Source organism: Populus nigra, chromosome 1, assembly GCF_951802175.1.
Source record: "Populus nigra chromosome 1, ddPopNigr1.1, whole genome shotgun sequence".
Taxonomy (NCBI): domain Eukaryota; kingdom Viridiplantae; phylum Streptophyta; class Magnoliopsida; order Malpighiales; family Salicaceae; genus Populus; species Populus nigra.
In genome coordinates, this window is record NC_084852.1 from 50,186,214 (window position 1) to 50,212,128 (window position 25,915).

The window sequence follows — 25,915 nt, forward strand, 5'->3', positions numbered from 1 at the left end:
TCACCCGAATTTTCAGAACTTGTTTATTTGAACAGACACCAACATGATTTCTGTTTTTTTACTAAACTTTGATTTCCCAAAAATCCTTGTGAAAACATGCATAGTTTTGGAAGAAAGGGGAAACACGCCCAAAGATTCTTGGCGCAATGGTTTCATGTTTAAAGGTTATGTTCAATGTGTTATTTGCATGAAACAACAAAAAAATGAAGGCATGTCATGAACACAGGAAAACACATGATTTTATTAACAGGAAAGGCTCATTTGAGAGAGAAAGTCTTATGGCATTATGAGCTAAATTGCTAATAAGACTTAAACAGGTTGAAACAGACATGATCAAACAAAAGGAAATAATTGGGTAGGCTCCATCTTCCCATTCTATAGCAGAACTTGGTCCTCTATCCTTGAGAGTGCACATTTCCTTTTTCACACCTTGCTCTTGCCATCAGTGCTTTGAGGTTTTCAGAGCATTCCACCTCCAATGCATTCACCGATCCAGTACCTGAAGCATGATTGGGTAAACGGTTCGAACTCATGTTTGGAGTTCCTTCGAAGGTTATCCATCCAACTTTAATCAAATGCATGAGCCTCTTCTTGAAGGCACTGCAAGTATGAATATTGTGTCCCATAGCACCAGCATGGTACTCGCAAGTGAGGTCAGGCTTGTACCAGTTGGGGTAAGGTGGTTGCAAAGGTGTCAAAGGTTCTGGAGCTATACGCCCGATGCTCAGTAGCTTTTGGTACATCTCATTTAAGGGCAACGGTAATGGAGGTAGTTGCTCTTGGACTCTTTGGTGTTTGGTTTGAGGCTCAGGTTTTCTTGTGAGGAATGTAGGGCTGAGATTGATGTTAGAAATTTGGGGTGAAGGGGATGGAGTGTGATAGTTATGGAATGGGTTCTTCCTACCCCTATATCCACTTTCAACATAGTCAACCTCTTCCTTTTTATCCTCAAAGCCTCTTTTCTCCACAGATGCAGAGATTCTACCACTCTTTACTCCTTGCTCTATGCGTTCAGCTACTGCCACAACGTCAGTAAATTGTTGGGCCGAACTACCAATCACATGCTCGTAGTATGGGTCCTTGAGCGTGTTGGCAAATAGAGTGACCATCTCTTTATCCAGGAGTGGAGGATGTACTTGAGCAGCTAGGTCTCTCCACCTTTGAGCATATTCCCTTATGCTTTCCATGTCCCTTTTCTCTAAGTTGGACAAACTGGTTCTGTCAGGAGTGATGTCCATATTATACTTGTATTGCTTGACAAAAGCATCCACCAAGTCTTTCCATCTTTGGATCTTGGTGTTGTCCAATCTTATGTACCAGTTTAATGCTGCCCCACTTAAGCTATCTTGGAAAAAATGCATCAGTAGTTTTTCATCATGTACTACTTCTGCCATTTTGTTACAGTAGGATTTGAGATGAGTTGTGGGGCATTGTGTCCCAGTATATTTGATAAATTCAGGAACACGAAATTTCTTCGGAACAACCACATTTGGGACCAAGCACATTTCTACTGCTCGTACTGGATCGTACAAGTCTACCCTCTCAATGGCTCTGATTCGGGCTTCTAGCGCTGCCATCTTATCAGATGACTTGGTCTTGTGGGACTCATTGGCAAATGCATCTATGACTGCGGGGGTTGGTGCTGGTGGCATTGAGTGTACAAAAGCTGGATTGTGTGGAGGTTCATGACCATGTTCACTCATTGTTTCTTCGGGTTGAGTTGTTGCTGGAGGCTTAACAAAAATAGCAGGCCGGTTGGAAGGACCTTCACCAGAGGCATTTCTAAGTGTTTGCTCGAGTAAGCTAGTGAGGCGAGCCACGCTTGCTTTCAGAGATTCTAACTCTTCTTGGAAATGGGCGTCACGGTGAGCATGCTCTTCACCTTCCATGTTTTGTGTTCAGAGTCGGGTGTTATAGGCTATTTGGGGACCTATATTTCAACCTGTTGCATGTATGTATGTTATTTACAATGGATGGATGTATGTGTGTGGATGCAAATGTATGTACATTGGGTATGATTGGCAAAAACCCATGCAAAATGAATATGTAAAGGGGTTCACGCTCTAAATGAATATTTTAGGTCATTACATGATGGGTAGGCTTTCTACCTAGTCTTCAAAAGGGTCTATGAACTGCCCAGTGACCACCTCACGTGAAGGCAGTATAAGGGTTTACAAAGAATGGTTGGGACACATTGTGACCGCCATTACTGAGTAAACACTTAGTTCATAGTTGGATGTTTCACGAATCTGAACCCCGACTGAAAGTCATGAGGCAGACCGCTACTCCCCACCTAATCCTAAAATTGGGTTTATTCGCAAAATTAAAATGCATGCTAAAGCGGTAAAAATGCGAGCTAAAATTAAAGACCAACAAAAGGAAAACAATCAAACAATCAATGCTTAGTCCGACCAGACATGGCTTTCCCCAGTGGAGTCGCCATTCTGTCGCACGTCGGAAATCCGCGCGGCGTCCGCTGGCGATTTTTTCTATTATTTGTGTTTTGCTTGGTTCTTTGGAGTCGCCACCTAGTATTATGGTCACTAGGAACCTATGGTCTGCGAGAGTCTGAGTAAGGGACTGGTTGTGCAAGGGGAAGACGCATCACCCCCAGTGCACCCTACCTAAGGTAAGCTGCATTGTTGTTTGATTATTTTTTTCTAGGTCGAGTTTCTATTCGTTGGTCTTTTCTAAGGTTCAAGATAGATCTCCCTTCGTGAGGGAGTCTCTATCTTATTGGGTTAAATCCTAACCGTTCTAAAATCTAAATTTTAGGATTGCATTTATTTACACCTTGTATCTTTAATACCTGAGGGTGTACTTTATCGTGTAATTTTACACCCCACAAATATTAAAGCCTACATCTGGATCCTAAAAAAAAGGTTGGAAAAAGGTTTTTGATATTTTGGCCAAACCCTAATGGATGATCATAACTAGTTATGATATCCATTTTTTTTGGATTTTTAAAATGTGAGAAAGATAGAATTTCTTTTGAAAACATGCTTGGAAAATTCTTTAGGACTTGGCCGTATGCTATAAAATATTTTTTCTTTTTTTTGAAATTTTTTTTTTAAAAAAAATATTTCGGAGAAAACCGAGTATTTTAATACCGGACTTGTATCTTACAATGTAAGTATACAATCCAATATTAAGCAAACTTGGCAGAAAAATATTTAAAAGAGTCACAAGTTTTTTTAAAAATGATTTTTGAATTTTTTTGGATTTTTTTTTAATTTTTGAAATTGTTTTTTTTTTGAAAAAAAAAGATATAATACACTGCATGAACAGTAGACATGAATTATAATTCACGTCTACTGTTCATGCGTGAACAGTAGGACGTGAATTATAATTCACGTCCACTGTTCACTCAGTGAACAGAGAACTGAGACGACGAAGAAGAAGGGGAAGGGGAGGAGAGAATTACCTGGCGTGGAGGGAGTTGGCGGCCTGGCTGGTGGAGCGCGGTGCAACTGGAGGTGGTGAGGCCGGCGGCGTGCACTGGTCACGGCTGGAAGAAGAAGGAAACGAGTCCTGCAGAGGAGAAGGAAAGCTCACGGCTGGAGCTGTTGGTGTGGCTGAGGAGAGAACTGCTACCCCGGCTGCCTTTGGGAAGGAAGAGAGCTTCTGGGCAAGGTGGTGGATGCTACCTCTGCTGTCGCCGCCGCTGCTGGAGTCACGGTGGCAGAGGAGAAGATTTTTACAGAGGAGAGAGGGAGAGAAGTGGTGCAACTGTCACGTGAGATGGTTTTATGGCTACTGGAGGTGGGGATGATGGTGAGAAGCCAGGTGATGAAGGTGGTGGTGGCTGAAGGCCACGGTGGAGAGAGGAAGCAGAAAAAGGATTGTTTGCAGGAAAAATGAATACAGAAGGCTGGTTTTCGGCCAACTTTGAGCTCGATTTTCCCCGTCGCCTGAGCGTGGAATTGGCTCCTATTTATAGGGCTGGAAAGAGGGTAATCTTGTCTTCAACGGGGAAAAAGTCTCAGCCCTTGATTCGACTCGAGTAATCCAAGCCGTTGGTTCAAAGTGTGCACCTCGAGCTGCCAAATTTTGGCAATCCAAGGCTGCAGACTGAACGAGGTGGCCACTTTGGGCCAATAAACGAAGCCGTTTCAAAGTTTTTCGACCCGACCGGACCATTCTCGAGGATAAAGGGGTTTCCTGTGGACATTTTGGTGCACGGGTTGTCGGATTTGGAGGAAGAAACGAGGCCGAAAATGCTCCTTGAAGTCTGCCACTCGGGCAGTTTCGCGGGGAAGATGATGAACAGTGACCCTTTTTTTTTTTTTTTTTTTTTTTTTTTTTTTTTTTTTTTTTTTTTTTGCAAAAACTTGGTAAAAATTAAATTAGGTCTTTCAAAATTCCAATCTTTCAATTAAGTTCAAATTAGGCCCCCAAACTTAATTTTTCACCGATTAAGACCTCAAATTAATTTTGACCCACTTAAAGTGTAATTAAGTCCTTGCACTTAATTAAATCCTTCAATTGGACCCAAATTAATTCTTAAACATAATTAACATTCAATTTGGCCTATGATTAAATCAAATTGGCCCATTAAAAATTTAATTATGTCATTAGACTTAATTTTTATGCAAATTCGTCCAATACTCATTTAATTTGACCTTTGAATTTGCATTTTTCTATTTTTGCGCATAACAGCGTACACTTGGCCCTTGAAATTCTTCCGAAAATTGCAGCTTGATTTTCGCCTATTTTTGCAGCCTTTATTTTATTTTTTTATTATGATTTTTTTGGAAAAAAAACGAATTTTGGGGAATCACCCAAAAATTGGGTGATGACAAATTTATTGCCCAACATTTTGCAAAGTCTGTATTCCTAATTTTATATTAAAATAAAAATAAATAAATCACTATATATGTGTGCTCGTTCGCTTTCGGTCGCACTTGCCTCTCCAGAGAGAAGAAGAAAAGCATTGTCTTCCTCCATGTGAATAATCTTGGTCACAGATTACACCTAACTATAAATACAATGCCTTCAACTTCAACAATACCTTTGTTTGCTGCCCCTGCCCCTGCCCCTGCGGGGCTGGAGGAGGCGGAGGAGGAGGAGGAGAGTTAGTGCTAAATCTTGTGTCATTTAACAAAGTTGTTCATCGTTGATTATTATGGAGAGCTTAACTTTGATCTCTCTGATCCCTTTGTTGGTGTTATTGCTAGACCCACTGATCATCTCCTTCCTCACTGTTCCCACTCCCTCGAGTGCTACCGATCTCCATCTCCCGCCTCATGTGTACTACTCGAACGGAACTGTCACCAAGGAGATGCAGAAGCAAAAGAAGCGGGAAACTGATAGACGTTATCGAAAGAACAAGAAGGTAAATGCCAGTCTCACGAGCACTGCTCATCATGAGGTTAAGAAATCCAAAGGAAGAAAGAGTCTTCCTCTTTGTGTGAATTATTTTGGCTTATGCTGTGCATAATTTCACAATGGAAGCTAACATTTCAGCTCTGCTATCTGTATTCACTGTTTTCTTCTCCCCCATCAACCTACTCCTTTTCTTTTATTAATTATTCAAGCAGAAAGCAGTGCAAGAAACCGAGAACAAGCTGGCCATGACCATCATTGAAAATGAAAACCTGAAGAGCGCTGTCGGAAAATTCCGTCAAGAAAAATTCCATCTTACAAGCCAGCTAAAATTGATTTACCAAAGGGTAACTTTTTCTTTTTTTTTTTGCCTGATTAACAAGGAACTAAGCCCATGCATAAACCCTGCAGCCTCCTTGTTTTAATTCTCCTTCGTTTTTTTTTGGGCAGTTCGAGACCATATATACTGAGCTGGAGCAAGAAATCGAATGCGTGAGGACTGAAAATGAACTCACCGAGTGCTTATTGAATGATCCCAACACCCTTAACATCTGAAACATGGTTAAGGCTCTGAAAGAAATGAAGATTTGAAAAGAACAATAGAACACAAGGAGCCAATCACCGCAGGGCTGACAGACAACATGATCACAAGGCCTGTACGTTCAAATGGGATTTCTTGTAAGTTGTATGTATATAATAATAACTGGACTGTGCTACAAGTAATCATGTAGGTGGTACAATTTGCTGGTAGGGGTGGACATGAATGTATGTATGTATGTATGTATGTATTGGGCCAATCGTTTGTGCAGCTTAGTGGGAGGCTGTCCACAGCAACATATATATCTCACGCAAATAAATATAAAATTATAATATAATATATAAAATTGAGAATAAGCTATCCATTTTAATATATATTTTTTATATTATAAAACAGCTTAGTGCATGGGAGGATATTCAATCTTTTTATTAAATTTAATATATTTCAATAATTTCATTGACAAATTACATATATTTCCATTGGCATATATATCATTTAAAACGCAATGACAAGGGAATTAAATAAATTAACATGTATAAAAATATTTAAGTACTCTACTCTTCTTCTTCTTCTTCTTCTTTGAAGTTTTTCCCCGAAACTACCATGCAGCAACTAACTCATTCACTACAAAATTTAATAGTTTTACCGACAGAATTTTTCCATCGGCATAAGATACATATTCCATCGATAAATTAATTACCGATGGAATCACCGACGGAAATGGTTCGTCGGTGAATCTTTCATCAGTAATTTTTTTCCGTCGGTAAATCCATTGGTAATAAAAAAATAAATTTATCCACTTTATTTCGTCGGCATATCCCTCGGTAATAATTTTTTATTACCAACGGATTTACCGACGGAATTACCGATAGAATTTTCGTCGGTAATTATTGAAAAACATTTAAAAAAAATTCATTTTATAAAATTATAAAATAATTAAATTAACATAAATTAACATTGTATAATATATACTCAAAATGCTTGGAAAAAAGAATAAGAAAATCAACTCAAACAAATTTGCAACAAAAAAATAAAACAAAAAAATAAATTCAACTAAAAAAATTCATATGAAAAAAATGAAGTTCCAATTGCTAAAAATTTAAAAATCCTATAAATAAATCTACTAAAAATTGATCTCATATGAAAAAAAAATCTCACAACAATATTTATACAATTATTAAGAACAAAAACAATTAAAAATAAAATAAAAAATAAATATAGTGAAAAAAATCATGAAAAAAGAAGAAAAAAGAAAAATATTACCTTAATGTAGTTGCAAGTGAAGCTAAGGAGAGAAAATAAATTTCGCCAGGCATATTAATTAAAAAAAAAAACTAAGAGGATAAAAGAAGAAAGAAGAAGAAGACAAACCCAAGCATGGAGGAAAAGAGAAGGAGATGAGGAGAGAAAAGAAGAGAAAGAAATAGATAAGAAATGATGTTTTTTACATATAATGAAGAAGAAGAAGAAGACATACCTTAATGATGTTTTTTTACGTATAGTGAAGAAGAAGAAGAATAAGAAGAAACGGGTCTGTCTTTTGTGAAATAAGGGCATTCGGGCTTTTTATTGGGACACTTTATCAGTAATATTTAATTTAAATTTTTAATTTCGTAAAATTTTTTCAGAAACTGTCAAAAAATTACCGACGATTTTTCAATCCATCGGTGATTCCGTCTGTAATATTTAAATGAAAATTTTAAATTAATTGAATTTTTTCAGAAAACCGCCAAATAACACCAACGACTTTTCAATCCGTCGGTGATTTTGTCCGTAAAGAACAACAATTAACAGTGCAAGTGGAAAGTGAGCAGTTCTGGAGCTCTCTGGAAAATACCAACGGAAAATTCCGTCGATGATTCCCTTTGTAATTGACATGATGAACAATGCTCACAGTTTACCAACAAATTTACCGATGGAATAAATTCTATTGGTAATTTTGTTGGTAAAAATGACAAGTCATCAATTTTTTTGTTTTATTTTAATTTTTTTTCCATGGTAATTTTCTCGATATTTCTGTTTATATTTATCAATTTTCTGGTAGTTATTTATACATGCAATTGCCACTTCATTGCTTCTAATCAATATTAGAGGGTATAATTTTCTTATAATCAAAGGAAAGGAATAGAAAACAGATTGGAATATTAATTACTAAAAGTACTGACCTTAAGCTAATTAAGGGATTACGTTGATCATGACAAAAAAAAAACAGTAATTGATTGATGTGCATGCCTGCATGGCAACTTACATTGTCGAGGGACTGGATCAGTACTGTTGTATAAAATAAGATGAGTAAAGCGTGTTTTATCCACATAAAGAAATGGCAATGGAGACTGGAGTGTAGGAGCTTCTTTTAATTGCCACCATACCAGCCCATTCACGATTTTATATATATATATATATATATATATATATATATATATCAACTGCAATGTGAATTCAATACTCTCTCCCTCAATTATATATATATGTGTCATTTTCATTTTACACCATATGTAGATCCTCAGCAGCAGCAGCAGCAGCAGTTTATTAGAAATTGAGGGAGAGAGTATTGAATTCACATTGCAGTTGATATATATATATATATATATATATATATATATATCAAGAGGAGGAAAAACATGTATTAATTCCGTGAACTGTGCTATATATATATATATATATATATTTAATTTACATTTTATTATAAAATTATGAGAAATAAAAATTAATTAATTTTTCAGGAGTTATAAAAAAAAAAGTAATTGCTATTTATTTTTTGTTTGGGATTATTTTTTAATTTTTACAATTTCATCCTCCTCGGATTCTTTTCTATCAAATTTTATCCACATTCTTTTTTGTTGCTATCTTTTTTGCTTTTACAAGTTTTTTTTCTTAATATTTTTCCATGGCTTCCTACTTCAAAATGAAATTGCTTAAAAATTAAGTTTCTTTATTGAACTCGGGTTTAGAATTTTAAGGATTACAAGTTCTAGGAATTAGACCATATTTAGAAGGTTCACTCGATTTTGCCCTTTTTTTTTTAAGCTGGTGTTTTAATAATTTTTTATTTTTTTAAGTTTTGCTTTGTTATTTTTTAAGGTTTGCCTTCTATGAAAGTAGCTACAAGTTCATTCCTAGGATCACTGATTTCAAAAGTTAACACGAGTTCATTTTTGTTTTTTATCTTTTTTTTTAATAAATTTATTTTAATTTTATCATTTAAACTTTTTTTTTCTGTTATTCTTTCTATGATATTATCCAAATCTTATATTTATGGTCGCGGAGTTTGCGAGTTTACCTGATTTGATATGGTTTTTTAATAAAAAAAAATGTTATTTTACAGTTTCACCCTTTAATATTAAGTTTGCGGAGCCAATCTAAATGGGCTAAGATCTTGTTCTTTTTACTTTTTTTGTTATTTTTTTGGTGAGTTTATTTATTGTTGCTATGTTTTTTTGTTTATAATATTTAAATTATCACTTTATCCAATGTCTTGGATCTTATATTTTTTTTAACCTGGTATTATTTTGCGTCAATTTTTTTTTTCTGACCCACGAACAAGCACGGGAACAAATCGAAGCATATGCTACTAAATAAAAAATAATAATGTGATGAATAAATCCATTTACAGATTGAAGTACAAGTCAAATCTCAAACTATATGGATTATGGTAAAGTTACGTAGCTTAGGAAGCCAAACCCTAGGAATGGCAGAAAAGTTGTGTTAATAGTGAAATTACTTGACTTTCATGGTAGTTTAATTACGAGTCAATATTTCTTTTTACCTTCTGGTAATAATTATTGTAATGTAATAATATCAATAAGCACCCTCTTCAATCTATATATGAACCCTAACAACAAGGGAATGAAATGAGCTGGATGATTTTGAAATCCATGGTGGGTCACCATCTCTCTATGTCATGGTGCTACCATCATCTTCACACGTCATAACTCATAAACTCTCTGAAGACAAAAGACTCAGCAAATAATTGAGGCAGGCTAGGTCTACATTATCATACTGTTCTACGTGGACTCCCATACAAATAATTGAGTTGGATGATTATCATTACGGTCTATAAATTAAAGTTTAGATTAAAGGTAAGTATTTTATCCGATGCTTTTAGATAGGTTGAGTGAGTAAAAAACTAAAAAACTAATTAAACTGAGAAAATTATAAAAAAATAATTGGAAAAATCGAATCATGAAAAAAACCGATTAAATCGATTATAATTTTGAAAAAACCGATCGGTTTGGTTTTATAAACTTAAAACCGAAAAAGCCGAATCGAACCGAAACTAAAAAAAACAAAATAAAAAATCGAGCCAAACAAAAAAAACCGAGCTAGACCGGAAAACCCGAGCCAAACCGGTTTTTGTTCTAAAAAACATACAGAAACCGGTCGGTTTGAACTAGTTTCGGTTTTTTAAAAAAAATATTCGATTTGGTTGCTTTTTTTTTATAAAAACCAAACCGAACAAAAAATAATCATCCCTACTTTTGAAACAAATTTAGCAAGTGTGAAATATTTGTTAAAAATCAATGAGAAGATACTTTATCTTCGTTTAGAAATTTTATCATAGAATACATTCACTCTTGAGATTAATAGACATTTAGGTTCTAATTATGAGAGGTATAGTTCAACTGATTAGATATTAAATTTGCTTTCCAGAGATCACTAATTCGAGTCTCATAAACTTCAGAACCATTGGAAGTTTATATAGTCGTTAACTTCAAACCCCGTGAGATTAGTTGAGATATATACAAACCGACCCGAATACATATATTAATTAAAAAATATAATAGACATTTAGATTTATACGAATGTATCATTGAAATAATTTACATGTATCGAGATAAAAGTATTTCAAATCCTGATAAAAATGGAATATCTTTATTTTTTCATTCAAAAAGAAACACAAAAAACTCCTTTTTTTTTTACATATTTTATGAATTTATAGAAAGTTAGTAGAAGGAAATGATTTTATAATAAAAAACAATTAGCCTTTTATTCTAGAAAAGTGTTTTTTTTCTTTGAAAAACACTTAATTTTCTTTTAAAAAAACACCTCATAAAAAAAATTGTAGTTCTTGTAAACATATATTTAACAAGGTTATATATCTATTATATTATATTTACAATATTTATGTTATATATATAATTATATTTTACAAAAGAAGCTATTTATAAATATTTGATATAATAAAAAATACACTTTTTATATCTTATTATATTTAACAAGGTTATATATCTATTATATTATATTTACAATATTTATATTATATATATAATTATATTTTATAAAATAAGATATGTATAAATATATAATATAATTAAAAATGCACTTTTTATATCTTATTATATTTAACAAGGTTATATATCTATTATATTATATTTACAATATTTATATTATATATATAATTATATTTTATAAAATAAGACATGTATAAATATATAATATAATTAAAAATACACTTTTTATATCTTATTATATTTAACAAGGTTATATATTTATTATATTATATTTACAATATTTACATTATATATATAGTTATATTTTATAAAATAAAATATACATAAATATATAATATAATTAAAAAATTTACTATTACACTTTTTATGTTTCATTATCTATGTGGTCAAATATTTATATTTAATGTTATATATATTATGTAAATTTTAAAAAATAAAATATTAATAAGTTATTTTTCAATTTATTTTATATAATGTATCAAAGTACTAAAAAGTATTTTTCATGTTATTTTTTATAATTCTATAAAATACAGAAATTAATTTAATTTTAAAAATTACTTTAAAAATAACTAATATTCAGCAAACAAACATATATTTGGAAAAAAAAAACTCTTTAATCATAACACACAGATTCCAGCTAATCCAATCTTACCCTTCTCTCTTTCTTACTTTGCCCTAATCCCCTCCCCTTCCTTCCACACTCCCCCCCTTCCTCCTTATTTCCCTCTCTCCCCCAATAATACCCTAAGAGAGGAAAAAAAAAAAAAAAATCTCTCTCTCTCGCTTTCTCACTCCCTCTAATCCCTAAACCCCCCCAAAAGAAACCTAGCTGCCTCCACCGCCACCGCCACCGCCACCGCCACCACCACCACCACCACCACCACAATCTCTAATTCTTCACCACCATGGACGAGTCAACTCAATTCCAGCAATCTCAACTCGCTGCCATCCTCGCCGGCGATCCTTCTCAATTCGAAATCTTAATCTCTTCCCTTATGTCTTCCTCTAATGAAACCCGATCTCAAGCCGAGCTTCTGTTCAACCTCGCCAAACAACACGATCCTAACTCACTCTCTCTCAAACTCGCTCAGCTCCTTCAATTCTCTCCTCACCTTGATGCTCGTGCCATGTCAGCCGTCCTCCTCCGTAAACTCCTCACTCGAGACGACTCCTACCTCTGGCCGCGCCTCTCGTTACAAACTCAGTCCTCTCTCAAATCGATCCTGCTTGCCTGTCTCCAGCAGGAATCTGTTAAATCGATCACCAAGAAGTTGTGCGACACCGTTTCGGAGCTTGCTTCCGGGATTTTGCCTGATAATGGATGGCCAGAGCTTTTGCCGTTTATGTTTCAGTGTGTGACGTCAGATTCTGTTAAGTTGCAGGAATCTGCTTTTTTGATTTTCGCACAGCTGTCGCAGTATATTGGAGAGAGTTTGGTTCCCTATATCAAGGAGCTGCACGGGGTTTTTCTACAGTGTTTGGGATCCAGCACGAACTTCGATGTGAAAATCGCGGCTTTGAATGCTGTGATTAACTTTATCCAGTGTTTGAATAATACGTCTGAGAGGGACCGGTTTCAGGATTTGTTGCCGTCCATGATTAGGACTTTAACGGAGGCGTTGAATAATGGGAATGAGGCGACAGCACAGGAGGCGTTGGAGTTGTTGATTGAATTGGCAGGGGCGGAGCCCAGGTTCTTGCGGAGGCAGCTGGTGGATGTTGTGGGGTCAATGTTGCAGATTGCCGAGGCAGAGGGTTTGGAGGAAGGGACTAGGCATTTGGCTATCGAGTTTGTGATCACGTTGGCGGAAGCTAGGGAGAGGGCACCAGGGATGATGAGAAAGTTACCTCAGTTTATTAGTAGATTGTTTGCGATATTGATGAGCATGCTGTTGGATATTGAGGATGATCCAGCATGGCACAGTGCAGAGAACGAGGATGAAGATGCAGGGGAATCGAGTAATTATAGCATGGGACAAGAGTGTTTGGATAGGTTGGCGATTTCTTTGGGTGGGAATACTATTGTTCCAGTTGCTTCGGAACAATTGCCTGCCTATTTGGCGGCTCCTGAGTGGCAGAAACATCATGCTGCTCTTATTGCATTAGCTCAGATTGCTGAAGGTTGCTCTAAGGTATATAGAAATAACCGACGACTATATTCTCTTTTTTTTTTGCGGGTTGTGATTAATGTCTTGATGATATGCTGTTCAAGTTTGGTTATGTATATATGCTTTTGAAGGGTACTCCAAGATATAGAAATATGTTGTTTTTTCGTATAGTTGTAATGCCTAGTTATATAGACAGTTGCTGTGAAGTTATATTTTTAATGTTAACTATTGCATTATGCATTTGATTGTCATTTTGGAATGAATTGCATTTACAAATGATGTCCAGGTTTTTTGTTTCTCAGTAATGTGTAGTCATATCGTTAATAATAAGCTGTTTTAAGTTTCATTATGCTATTCTGTAATGCTGTTTGCATGCGTTTGCTTTCTTTATGTCAGAATGTATTGGATGTTGGTGAGAACCACTCAGTTAATGTCACTGAATATTCTGACTATTGTTGTTTCAATCTTCAAAGTCTTGAAGTGATTTGTTGTGGAAAAGTTTGAAATGGAATTGTATTGGTTTGTACCATAACATATCCAGGAATTGTTTTTAGAAAGGTTTTGATTTCTCTTGTTATTTATGCTCTTATTGTTTTGCTGATATAGGTAATGCTAAAAAATCTGGAACAAGTAGTTACAATGGTCCTAAATTCATTTTATGATCCACATCCCCGTGTGAGATGGGCAGCTATTAATGCAATTGGGCAGTTGTCCACGGATTTGGGTCCAGATTTGCAAAACCAATACCATCAAAGGGTTTTGCCTGCATTAGCAGCTGCCATGGATGATTTTCAGAATCCTCGAGTTCAGGTTAGCCGTGCTCATTGCTTTGTGTTTTTTCAAGTTACCAATTCTAAATTTGGTAGACAGTATCTCGATTAGAATATATTTGCTTCATGTGATTTTGATTAAAGCTGATTGTTTGTTAAAGTAGCTCTTGTTGTGATTGATCTTGATTCTTTCAGTTTGGTGAATAGTAACTATATAAAACACTTGCAATAAGCTTCTAATTGTGGACTTATGATCAAGTAAATCTCATGTCACTTTCCAGCACCTATATTGATTGCTTCCTTTCATACATTGCATCTGTTTGTACCCAAACCATTTGACTTGTTTATTGGACTTGAAAGATTTGTTAATAGAATGGGATTTTACCCGTTTATTATCTATTCATCTGATTTGATGACTGTCTCAATTGATTAGGAGTAGAGAATACTTGGAATCTCTAAGTTGCCCAAGAATAGCTAATGATGTTAGCAAGTATTTGATGTCAGTATCTGATTTTGAAATAAACACCCTCACAATGGTAGAGTAAGAGGGTAACTTTCATGGCCATTTGATTGTTTTGAGCTAGAATGTAAATTGCTTTTTGTGGCCCTAAGTTTTTGTGGTTGAGACATTTTATTTTTATTGCTAGAAGACAGGGGGCTGGTGTTGACTGCTCTAACTGGCATGGATTATATGATTATCTCCTGTTGCATCTATTCTAGCTCACTGCAGTGATGACTGAATTAAGTCTTTTGTTGGGAATGGGTGGTCTGCATAAAAGAAGTTGTGTCTAAACAATGGTCAGCTATATGAAGCATTTCCCCTGAATCTGTTGGAAAACATTAATGGGTTTGTTGATGTTTTTTCTTTCACCTTTTCAGTTAATTTTGAGGGGATAGAAATCAAGAACAAATGTTGATTGTCAATAAATTTCTGTCATGCAGACATGCACACAAAAAGTGTCAGAAATAACAATATGTATCTAGCATTGGTTTTAGATTACTTAAATGATGTTATGGCATGCTCTTCATTTTTTTTTCCTCTTTTATGCTGGTGTTGGATTTCTTATATGACGGGATGAGAATCTGGAAAGTGATCATGCAGGGATCACAGCTCATTTCACTTATTTGGTACCTATTTTCATGTTCGTTCCCACTATCAATTTGCATTATTCTATATTATTACTTTTTTTTTAATGGGTGGGGTTAGTGTTTATATGGCAGAGACGCAGTCAAAGATTATGCTGCTGTTCTATCCAGTAACTGATTAGTCATCGTATTCTTTTGTGACAGGCACATGCTGCTTCAGCAGTTCTTAACTTCAGTGAGAACTGCACTCCAGAAATTTTGACACCTTACTTGGATGGAGTAGTGAGCAAATTGCTTGTTCTTCTACAGGTATATTCACAAGAGAGTAGGAAATAAAATTTTAAATAATTTTTCTGATTACACCTTTTAGCACAGACACAAATTTCTTATTATGTCATTATATGGCATATATGTGTTGCAGAATGGAAAACAAATGGTGCAAGAGGGAGCATTGACTGCTTTGGCATCAGTTGCTGATTCCTCTCAGGTAATGTATAATATCTGCTTGGTTTCTTATTTAGTTCGTCTTATGGAAGATTTGGTCTAACAGTCTCTAGTTTCATAGGAGCACTTCCAAAAATACTATGATGCAGTTATGCCTTACTTGAAGACCATCTTGGTGAATGCAAATGACAAGGCTAACTGCATGCTTCGTGCCAAATCTATGGAGTGCATTAGTCTAGTTGGGATGGCTGTGGGGAAGGATAAGTTCAGGGATGATGCCAAGCAGGTAGGTTTCATTGCATAACACAACTCCTTTTCTTTTTTAAGGAGTGGTTCCTTGAGTTTATCACGTCTTTCATGGAATACCTTTAAAATGTGGAAACTTTTTTTGACCCTGGGATAGGGGAGAATTTATCAATGATCTGCCCTTGGTTTCTTTTGACATCCTTATTCTTATCACTATGTACTAAAATACTCACCCATAAATTGAGAAGTCTGGTTCTTATATTTTGGCATGTCTTTTTATCTTTCCTGTTTTTGTCCAGGTTATGGATGTACTTATGTCATTGCAAGGATCTCAGATGGAGTCGGATGATCCAACAACAAGTTACATGCTCCAAGTATACTTTGATCACTAAAAAATGTGCAGAAAATCTTAAAATCATTTTGTTATTTTCTTGTCTCATGATCTTTTATTCTTTGCTGTCATAGGCATGGGCCAGACTTTGCAAATGTTTGGGACAAGATTTTCTTCCTTATATGAGTGTTGTCATGCCACCTTTGCTTCAGTCTGCTCAACTCAAGCCTGATGTAACTATTACATCTGCAGATTCAGATAATGACATTGATGATACTGATGATGAAAGGTGTATATATTTTCCTTGAACCTGATTTCATCAATTTTTTATGTAATTTATTGGCAGAACACTTTGTCAAGTTCATTTACCTAGAGCAATAGTTCAAGATGAACGCATATGTAAGTTACTATATTTATATGACTGTAACTAGGGCACCCCCTCCCTCTCTCTCGGACACACATGTGCATGATTGCTTGTGATCACATGCATCTAGACACAGATGAACTCATGTTTGGTGTCTTGTGTCTTGCTAAGATGTGTATTTCTGTTACAGTATGGAAACCATCACCCTTGGTGACAAAAGAATAGGGATCAAGACTAGTGTTCTGGAAGAAAAAGCTACTGCTTGTAATATGTTATGTTGCTATGCTGATGAGTTGAAGGAAGGATTCTTTCCATGGATCGATCAGGTTTGTCAGTGAAACATATTAACAACTGTTATAATTTATACTCGTCGTAACTTTTCAGTTCCATGATGCTGATATAATGACATTTTACACACAGGTTGCTCCAACTTTAGTACCTCTTCTTAAATTTTATTTCCATGAAGAGGTTAGGAAAGCAGCTGTTTCAGGTATTGAATTGATAATGTGGATCTCTTTTCCTTTGGTTTCCCGGTCCTTATTTGAAATTCGACAATACTCACTGGAGTCATTTACTTTCTTCTCCAGCCATGCCAGAACTTCTGCGCTCTGCAAAATTAGCTGTAGAGAAAGGACTTGCGCAAGGTCGCAATGAGTCTTATATAAAGCAGCTGTCTGATTATATTATTCCCGCTCTGGTTGAAGCATTGCACAAGGTCACCTGCGTTTCTTTTCTTTTTTCCTGTGTTGGTATAATCTTACTTTTAATTTAATGTCCCTTTGAAGTGATGAAATTCTTGACTATTAAATTGATTGCAGGAACCTGATACTGAGATCTGTGCAAACATGTTGGATGCATTAAATGAATGCTTACAGGTTTGTTGTATTCCTTAATGAACTTATTTATGTCAATTTCTTTGCTTTCCCACTGTGTTTTGTGTTTGTAATTCATCCTGCATCAAATTCTGGATAAAAGTTGGAATTCATCTTACATGTGAAGAGAAAACTAGGAATTGATTTTTTTTTTTTTGGAATCTTGTGTTCTTGCCCAATCTGTGCTGCAATCAATGTGAAATCCCTGAATGTTTTTTGCAATCTTCTGTTTCTTCTTTCAGATATCTGGGACATTTGTTGATGAAAACCAAGTGCGATCCATTGTAGATGAGATAAAACTGGTCATCACTGCCAGCTCCAGTCGAAAAAGAGAGAGAGCGGATAGAGCCAAAGCTGAAGACTTTGATGCGGAGGAGAGCGAGTTGATCAAGGAGGAAAATGAGCAAGAGGAGGATGTTTTTGACCAAGTCAGTATATATCACAATAACATGGACTGATTTCTTCTTCATAAACTTTGAAGTTCATGTTCCATAGTTGTATAATTTCTGGTTTCAGGTCGGTGAAATCTTGGGAACTCTGATTAAAACATTCAAAGCCTCTTTCTTGCCTTTATTTGAGGAACTATCATCCTACCTGACTCCTATGTGGGTAAGTCTTCATCCACGATTACAAGTCTTTTCTGAGCTTTGTCACCTTGAGGAATCTTATAGTTACTATTATATTTTTTCATTGTTTTTTTCAATGAGAAGGTTGATTGTGTGTTAGTAGCTCCTGATTCTGGATTTTTTTTTAGTTTCCTTGTTACCTATTTGATTTTTGTATATCATTAAGTTTTTATTGCTGTTGTACTTATTTTCTGTCTCAGTCATCTTAATGGATGATACAGTGTAACTTCTCTTTTGGTTCGTTTTGATGTGTTAATGTTGCCTGAAAGCTATCAAATTTCTGGTATCTGAGTTCTGTTTGAGCTCCTATCTTAAATGTGTTGTTTACATTGCTCTTATGCAAGGCTGTAACTGGTGTTAACATGGATTTGTTGGTTTAAATATTTATTTCCAGCAACTATAGTTTAGAAAATATAGAAAGGCTAATTTTATGTAGATAATATTTTTGCATTCCATCTAGGGATTGGAATGGTGGTGTTTATTTGCAAATATGCCAGTTATGGTGGCCACTGTAGCTGTTTAATGGATGATAATGGGGTAGAGAAATGCTCTAATAAATTGGCTTTAACTTTTTTGTATTTTATGGTGTAAATTGCAGACTATTTACGTGTCTAAAACTAATTGGTACTAATTAACATCCACACTGCATGATTTAAGGTGGCATGAACTTGTTGAAATCTGTGCATATAATTGATTTTGACATTTCCATTTCACATTAGCATACATTCTAAAGATAGTTGTTTTCTCTTGGTGTATGCTAAATTGTTTCCATCCCTATGAGCAAATTTTTTTACCAAAGAGCACCAAGGGTTGCGACCAATATTCAGAAATAGAATTTCTCATTTGTGAGAAAGAGTGGACAAGATCATCAACTAAAAAGTTCAATGCATTGAAAGCACAATTCTGATCCTTAGCCATTGATGGACAACAATGCTATGAATAGTTTTGCTAGTTTTATTCGTGTTATTTGCCTGACATGTTTCATGAATGTAGGGCAAGGATAAGACTGCTGAAGAGAGAAGGATTGCAATTTGCATTTTTGATGATGTTGCAGAGCAGTGTCGTGAGGCAGCTCTTAAGTAAGCTTCTAGAGAACACACACACACACACATTCTTACGTACTGGTTTTCATTATCTAGAACCATTGTTTGATGCTACTTTTACAATGTGGATGGCCAGATATTATGACACATATCTTCCTTTCTTACTGGAGGCATGCAACGATGAAAACCCAGATGTTCGGCAGGTCTGTGCTATTTATGCTCTGGTAGTTGTTTGACTCAATTTTGCAATATTCCCATCCAAGTTGTGTGTTTATTTTTCAGGCAGCTGTATATGGACTTGGTGTTTGTGCAGAATTTGGTGGGTCCGTGTTTAAATCCTTAATTGGAGGTAATTTTTGTCCATGTCCTAAAGGAGTTGATTTTTTACTCTAGTGGGAGTAAAAGCATTGATTTTTTTTTGTACTTGCAAGTAACATTTATTAGTTCTTTCCAGAGGCTCTATCAAGACTTAATGTTGTCATAAGGCATCCTAATGCTAAGCAACCAGACAATGTCATGGCATATGATAATGCTGTTTCTGCTTTAGGGAAAATTTGCCAGTTTCATCGTGACAGTATTGATTCAGCTCAGGTATTTGATCTCTGTCTGTCATTAAGTATATTGCATTGTTCAAGCCTCTTCCCATCCTTTTATGTGTGATGAGCTTCTGAGGGTGCTGTATGCTTTCTAGTAGAAAGTGAAGGATAGTCTGCACTTGGAAATTGTCTTTTCAAAGAGAGCTCACTGAAAAATTTATGGCTGCATCTTGTAGGTGTAGGGCTCATTTTTATGAATTATTAAAAATAACTGTAGAGGTTTTCCATGATTTGATTTGCTACTGAGTTTGGTATTTCTTTCAGCATTCTTGTTGGTTGACACTTGTCTTGTTTGGCAGGTTGTTCCTGCATGGTTAAACTGTTTGCCAATAACAGGCGATTTGATTGAGGCAAAAGTTGTTCACGAACAACTTTGTTCAATGGTGGAGAGGTTAGGAGTAGCATCCCCCTCATTTCTTGTTTTGGTTTACTCAAACTTTAGTATGCCTTGCTTTGACCAATTACCATCCATTAATAATGAACTTGTACCTATCATTCATTTACAGGTCAGACATTGAACTTTTGGGACCCAACAATCAGTATCTTCCTAAGATTGTTTCAGTATTTGCTGAGGTTAGTTTATAATTTATGCTTCCACCTAACTTACAACTCGATTAAATTTCTAATATTTTGTTTTGAACTCGTTTTTATTACTCAAAAGTCTAGATTTTTTTTGTGCTTGGTTGATCTGATCTAATAGTCAATTTTTGTATCCCTTTGACAAGCATCGTAATGAAGTGAAACAATGACATGTTAGAACTCCCTCCCAACTTTGCTTCCAACTTAACTTGGGAGCTGTATCCTTCTTGAACACCAGTGTCTGACATCTGGCAACATTGACTTTATGGTTATGTATTTTATTGCAATATAGATGTGTATCCTGAACCAACTCCTGATTAGTGATTACCTATATTGTCATTGATTCAAGTACATGCTAATTAGTAATTGATTCTCTCATCTGTCTCTATACTCCAAGTTAAGTCCCTCCCTTTACCCAGCATGCTAACACTTACAGCTGTGCTTGAGTTTGATACGAACTTAACACATACATTAGATTTTGGTTTATAATTTCCCTTTGATTTTAAAAGGAATTTGTATGGTTAGATAAGCAATGATGGAAACTCAACACATACACCTACAGCTATGCTTGAAATTTGATATGAACTCAACACATAAATTAGATTTTGGTTTAAAATCCCCCTCTGATTTTAAAAGGAATTTGTATAGTTAGATGAGCAATGATGGAAATGATCAAATACATCTTGCTTGGTTGATGTGGGTTATGTTTGCAATTTTAGTTTTTCTCATGGAGGGAATGCTACTGTTCCTGTAGGTTTTATGTGGTAAGGATCTAGCGACTGAACAAACTCTAAGCCGAATGGTTAATCTGCTGAGACACCTTCAACAAACCCTACCACCAGCTACCTTGGCCTCAACCTTATCACTGTTGCATCCACAACAACAGTTGGCATTGCAATCCATCCTCTCAACTTAGTCTCTTGAGCTGTGGAAGCGATGGCTCTGGGGAAGATGCAATCAAACCCCGGTCTGTTGTTGGAATATTATTCATTACCCATTCTTTAGATAAGATGGTATCGGTTCCCATCATTTGTTTTTTGCATGGCGCTCTACAACCACCTGGCGTCAGTTTGATTGAGTGTGAAAGTCACTGCCATTGAATTTTTTTTTTTGTAGAATGTGTATATGATTTATAAGTACTATTTTATACTGCATCCATCAAGATCGAGTCAAGGAGGAAAAAGAAAAACAAAAGAGTGTAGGTAATGTTTTTGTTTGCCTGTTTTTCTTCTTTTTTTGTTGGTTGGTGCGTCCGTCCAGTCTGAGGGTTGTCAGTGAGGCAATTCTTGTCACAGTTTTGTCCCCCATTGTGATGCTATTTCTGGGTTTCATACAAATAACATCTGAGATTTTGATCAGTTGTATGCACTGAAATTTTGAAATGGTGATTCTTTCATTATAATTGCAATAGTGGATTAATTGTTTTAAGTTCTTTGAAGTCTTGATACTACACTCTACTCAATGAGATCTCGTGCTGGAAGACTGCTAAGGTAAGTTACTAGTAGATTTTACACCCTTTTCTTAATTAGCTCATGATAGATACTGTGCATGGCCTCATAATTTAGCGAGCAGTGCCTCTCGTTTTTTCCTTTTTTTTCTTTTTTACCTTTTCTCTCGTATATTACTTTTTTGAAAGTGGAAACTTCGGAACCTGGACAGTACTTCGTGTTTGTGGCGATCGGAAAGAAGAATTCTCATGTCTGCCCTTTTGTGTTTTTTTTTCCAGACAAAGTTATAAGTTATTATTATTATATTCAAAAAGAATTGTACTATTTTCTCTCGTAAGAATATAGATTTATAATTTATTTTCAAAGGGAATCTCTTTAACAAAAAAAAAAAAAAAACTAAAAGGACCCAGTCAATAACTTTAGCATGAGGAGAATTATTGTGGATTTAAACAGTAATAATGATTTTCTTTTATTATTCTTAACAATTGCCTTGGTAATTTAATCAGTGTAATGATAATTTTGTCTTTTATTATTCTTAACAATTGCCTTGATATTGAGAGTAAAATTGTATTTTTTATGAAATTGAAATGTTACTTGACAAATGATTAGGGTAAGGTTGTTGTTTTATGTATTTTATGTGCAGAAAAAATATTACATTGCCCAGAGCTCAAACAATTAGCTTTCGTATATTTTATGTATGGTAAAATTTTATATTTACCATTGAACTTTGAAAAATTAAAGGCAGTCTGGGGAGTGTATTTTTTAATTTGCATCAAATTTTTTTCATAATATTTGTATGCTGCTTTTTTAGTAATTTGTATTATTATAGTATTAAAAATCAATAAAATAGGCCGGCCTATGCATACCACATGTGTAATCATGTCATTATAATGGCGTGTAGGGGCACATATAGTAGCTACAAAAAACTAATCATCTACTCACCCGATATAGAAAGTGATAGCACATCTTTTAAGATGGCGTGTTTTGTCATTTGAGCAACTATCTGATTTTTTTTTTCTTCTAAACTTGGTATACATGTAGAGCTTTAACAAATACAATTGTGTCCTTGAGTTTGTATTTTATTTTGGGTTTAGTTATTATTATTTTGATTATTAATTTCTTTTTTTACCTTTTATTTTGTCCTTGGAAGTTTAATTTAATTTTATTTGGTTTTCAATTTTGTTTCTTATTTTCTTATTGCTCTTTTTTTTTATTTATTTTGTTTTTCAATTTTGTTTCTAATTAGTTCATTTCAATTATTTTTGTGCATTTTGTAGTCCTTATTGTTTTAATTTTTATTATTTTAATTTTTTTATGGGTTGAATTTTTTTTCATGCTTGTCATTTAATTATTGACCCTTGAGCTGGTTTTATTAAATATTATTTAAAAACAAATGCATGTGTCAGCATGTGATGGGTTATCCCAAGTGTGAGGTGGTAAATCTAACCCGAATTAGCTTGCATTTTCATATTAAGTTTTTTTATTTAACTTTGATATTTTTTACCAAGTGTTTCTTTTGGAAGTATGATTTTTTTTCGTAGGTTTTTTTATGAGTTTTTTCTTTTCAATTTCATCATTTTGCATGGAATAATTTTTTCTTGAGTTTTTTTTTTTATTATTATGATGATGAGTTATTAAAATTAACTCAGGTTAACTCAAGTTTTTTTTAAAGTGTTTTTTTGTTGAACTTGTTTTTTTTTTTTCTAGGTAATTCTTTTGAATTTTTTAAATATATTATTTGAAAAGAGTAGTAATTTATCATGTGTAGAAAGAAAGGAAGGGAGACAAAACTCTGCAGCGTGTATGGAGTCGCTTACTACACAAAATTGTTCTTTTTGTTTTGAGAATTAACAAACACAACTTTGAACCGTACTTGAATGGGACAATGGCTACTCTGCGAATACAAATATTTTTGGCACTTTGCTGATGTTTTATTAGATATTTTTGACTGATGGAAATGCATCAATTGTCAATAATAACCCTCACCAATATCCCAATGATACCATCAAACCTTTAACTAGAAGCCATGCTTATAAAACCGGATTCGGTTTTGATCCTGAACTATTTAGGTTATATGTTGGGATAATCAACCTGGATTTATAATTTTTTAAGTTTTACCTTGAATTGAATGAGTAGTTTTTCATCTAGATTACTTTTATTTTTTCCTCAATTGACTAACCATGCCTTTTAACTATGCCATGAGTCGACTGCCGGATGGGGATTTATAGCTATGGTAATTTGTGGTGGTTCTACAAGCGCAATCTATTCTAGGTTTAATGGAATAGTCTAATACTATCTCTAGTTATGTTGTGGGCTTGAAGGAAAGTGGGTGGTGGTCACTGCTGTCTTGTCTCTATGATGACTCTAGGTGCCTAGGTGGGCAAAGGAGTGGCGGCACTTGCAATCACTGGTAGACGACCATTGCATTTCACGAGTTCCTCTTGTCACTTGTTTGTCTGATAATGTGAGTGAAGATTCCTCCGAGGGGAGGCAAAATCAGATGCCACCAAAATCTGCGATGCAAGGGCCCAATCATGCTCTTCTTTGAAGGCTAGGGCTCCAGGTGTCTTGCCTTGGTGCCTTGCACGATTCCTGCTTTGTTCTTTCGTTGACCAGATGAAGGAGAGGACGGCAACTTGAACCTTAAACCAATAAGAAAATGCTGACTATTGTTTCTCAGGTGTTCTCTTCTAGACATGGCTTGCAAGTCCCTCAGAGATGTGTTGACAAGTGGGTCTTAACTTCAACTTTGATATCTGAGTCATGCTTAAAACAGAACAAATTCAATGGAAAATGCTGGCAAGTAAAAAAAGACGAGACACCCACTAAGATTAAACCACTCCTTCTCTCTGTATAAATCCACCCTCTCTCTAGTTTTTCTCACCCATTCCTCTCCCAACACTTGCAAAGCAAAATGGAATACCATCAATTCCAAAAGCAGCCAAGAGGAGTCTCACACAGTAAATTCAAGGAGAGATGCTTAAGCAACACCTCCAAGAACAAGTTTGTTGGAGTTAGACAAAGGCCTTCTGGAAAATGGGTGGCAGAGATCAAAGACACCACACAGTCACAGAAGATCAGAATGTGGCTTGGGACCTTTGCGACAGCTGAAGAAGCTGCGCGAGCTTATGATGAAGCTGCCTGTCTTCTTCGTGGTTCGAATACTCGAACCAACTTTAACACTCATGTCCCCTCCAACTCTCCTGTTTCTATGAAAATTAGAAACCTTCTCAAACACAAAAAGAGTTTGAAACAGAACTCTTCCGCGACTTCCACCACAAAATCTACCATTAAAACCAGCACAATAGTTAGCAGTAAGAGTAGTTTCAATAGAAGCATTAATAGTTTTCAACCTAATGATAGCAACATTGATAGTTTTTCATCATCCATCGATAACCATAGTAGTTGTTTTAATGGCATCAAACAAGAAAACCAAGTGTTTGATAATGCATATAGGCCAGACTTGAGTGGCTGCTGCATTGGAGGGCTTGAACCGGTTACATCCCAATTCCATCCCTCGTGCTTACTCCCGTCTGGGTTTGATCCTCAACTTCAATTTGTTCAAGAAGGAATGTGGCTGCCGAAGAATGTTGGTTTGTTGTCTGATACATCATCTGGTCCAGAGTTGGCCGAATTCGAACGCATGAAGGTGGAAAGGCAGATATCAGCATCATTATATGCCATGAATGGAGGGAATGAGTACCTTGAGAATGCTAATGATTCAAGTGATGCTCTCTGGGATCTCCCTGCACTCTGCCAATTGTTCTGTTCTAGTTGATTCTCTCAATTTCATGAATGTAGGCAGCAACTATGTTTTGATATCAAATATTATTTAAGTTTTGATCCATTCAACGATGAATGTTATCCTTTGTTATTACAAGGCATTGACACAGCTTGTCATACAATTAGTGTCGTGCATTTCTCACCATCTTCTTCTCATTACTCCCAACAATTTGTTTACACTAGGGCTTTAGGAAACCTAGGTTTGAGTCAGAGATTGGAAATTCTTTCAGCCTGCCTTGCCTGCTGTACATTTTGCTTTTCTATCAAGTCTAAACCTCGTGATGATTAAAATTCAAGTGCTTACATTCTTTTCCGATCAAGAGAAAAAAAAACCCTACTTGCACAACATAGCTAACACCTTACAGCGAGCTGTGGTTTTATCTAAGTTTTATGTGGCTGTCAGTTCTTCATATATTTGAGCACTTGTTCGATGCTTCCAGAACATCTAGCGAGACCCAATAAGCAAATTTATTCACTTAACAAGCAAACGGGAGCTAGGCATTCCGTAATCACAGATGGCCTGTA

General features: G+C 35.3%; 3 protein-coding genes across 3 annotated transcripts; 2 read left to right on the forward strand and 1 right to left on the reverse strand.

The window, feature by feature from the left end:
- Positions 1-395: 395 nt before the first annotated feature.
- On the reverse strand, positions 396-1,889 carry LOC133682838 (uncharacterized). The gene has a single exon (XM_062106374.1). The coding sequence runs from the start codon at positions 1,887-1,889 to the stop codon at positions 396-398; it is 1,494 nt and encodes a 497-aa protein (XP_061962358.1).
- A 9,909-nt stretch (positions 1,890-11,798) lies between these two features.
- On the forward strand, positions 11,799-21,587 carry LOC133698417 (uncharacterized). Its single transcript, XM_062121358.1, has 20 exons — positions 11,799-13,226; positions 13,809-14,012; positions 15,263-15,367; positions 15,480-15,545; positions 15,624-15,788; positions 16,048-16,122; positions 16,214-16,368; positions 16,634-16,769; positions 16,864-16,933; positions 17,031-17,158; positions 17,262-17,318; positions 17,558-17,743; positions 17,832-17,924; positions 18,935-19,020; positions 19,121-19,187; positions 19,267-19,333; positions 19,439-19,575; positions 19,880-19,971; positions 20,087-20,153; positions 20,914-21,587. The coding sequence occupies exons 1-20, from the start codon at positions 12,000-12,002 to the stop codon at positions 21,073-21,075; spliced, it is 3,345 nt and encodes a 1,114-aa protein (XP_061977342.1). The 5' UTR covers positions 11,799-11,999; the 3' UTR covers positions 21,076-21,587.
- A 2,408-nt stretch (positions 21,588-23,995) lies between these two features.
- On the forward strand, positions 23,996-25,459 carry LOC133702237 (ethylene-responsive transcription factor ERN1-like). Its single transcript, XM_062126530.1, has one exon. The coding sequence runs from the start codon at positions 24,522-24,524 to the stop codon at positions 25,383-25,385; it is 864 nt and encodes a 287-aa protein (XP_061982514.1). The 5' UTR covers positions 23,996-24,521; the 3' UTR covers positions 25,386-25,459.
- The last annotated feature ends 456 nt before the right edge of the window (positions 25,460-25,915 follow it).

Excerpts from the sequence above, each read along its gene's own strand:
- LOC133702237 (XM_062126530.1), top strand. The coding sequence starts at position 24,522 with ATGGAATACCATCAATTCCAAAAGCAGCCAAGAGGAGTCTCACACAGT.
- LOC133698417 (XM_062121358.1), top strand. The coding sequence starts at position 12,000 with ATGGACGAGTCAACTCAATTCCAGCAATCTCAACTCGCTGCCATCCTC. Across the intron at positions 15,368-15,479 it reads AATTGCTTGTTCTTCTACAG|AATGGAAAACAAATGGTGCA; the intron begins GTATATTCACAA and ends TATGTGTTGCAG. Across the intron at positions 16,770-16,863 it reads TCTTTCCATGGATCGATCAG|GTTGCTCCAACTTTAGTACC; the intron begins GTTTGTCAGTGA and ends TTTTACACACAG.
- LOC133682838 (XM_062106374.1), bottom strand. The coding sequence starts at position 1,889 with ATGGAAGGTGAAGAGCATGCTCACCGTGACGCCCATTTCCAAGAAGAG.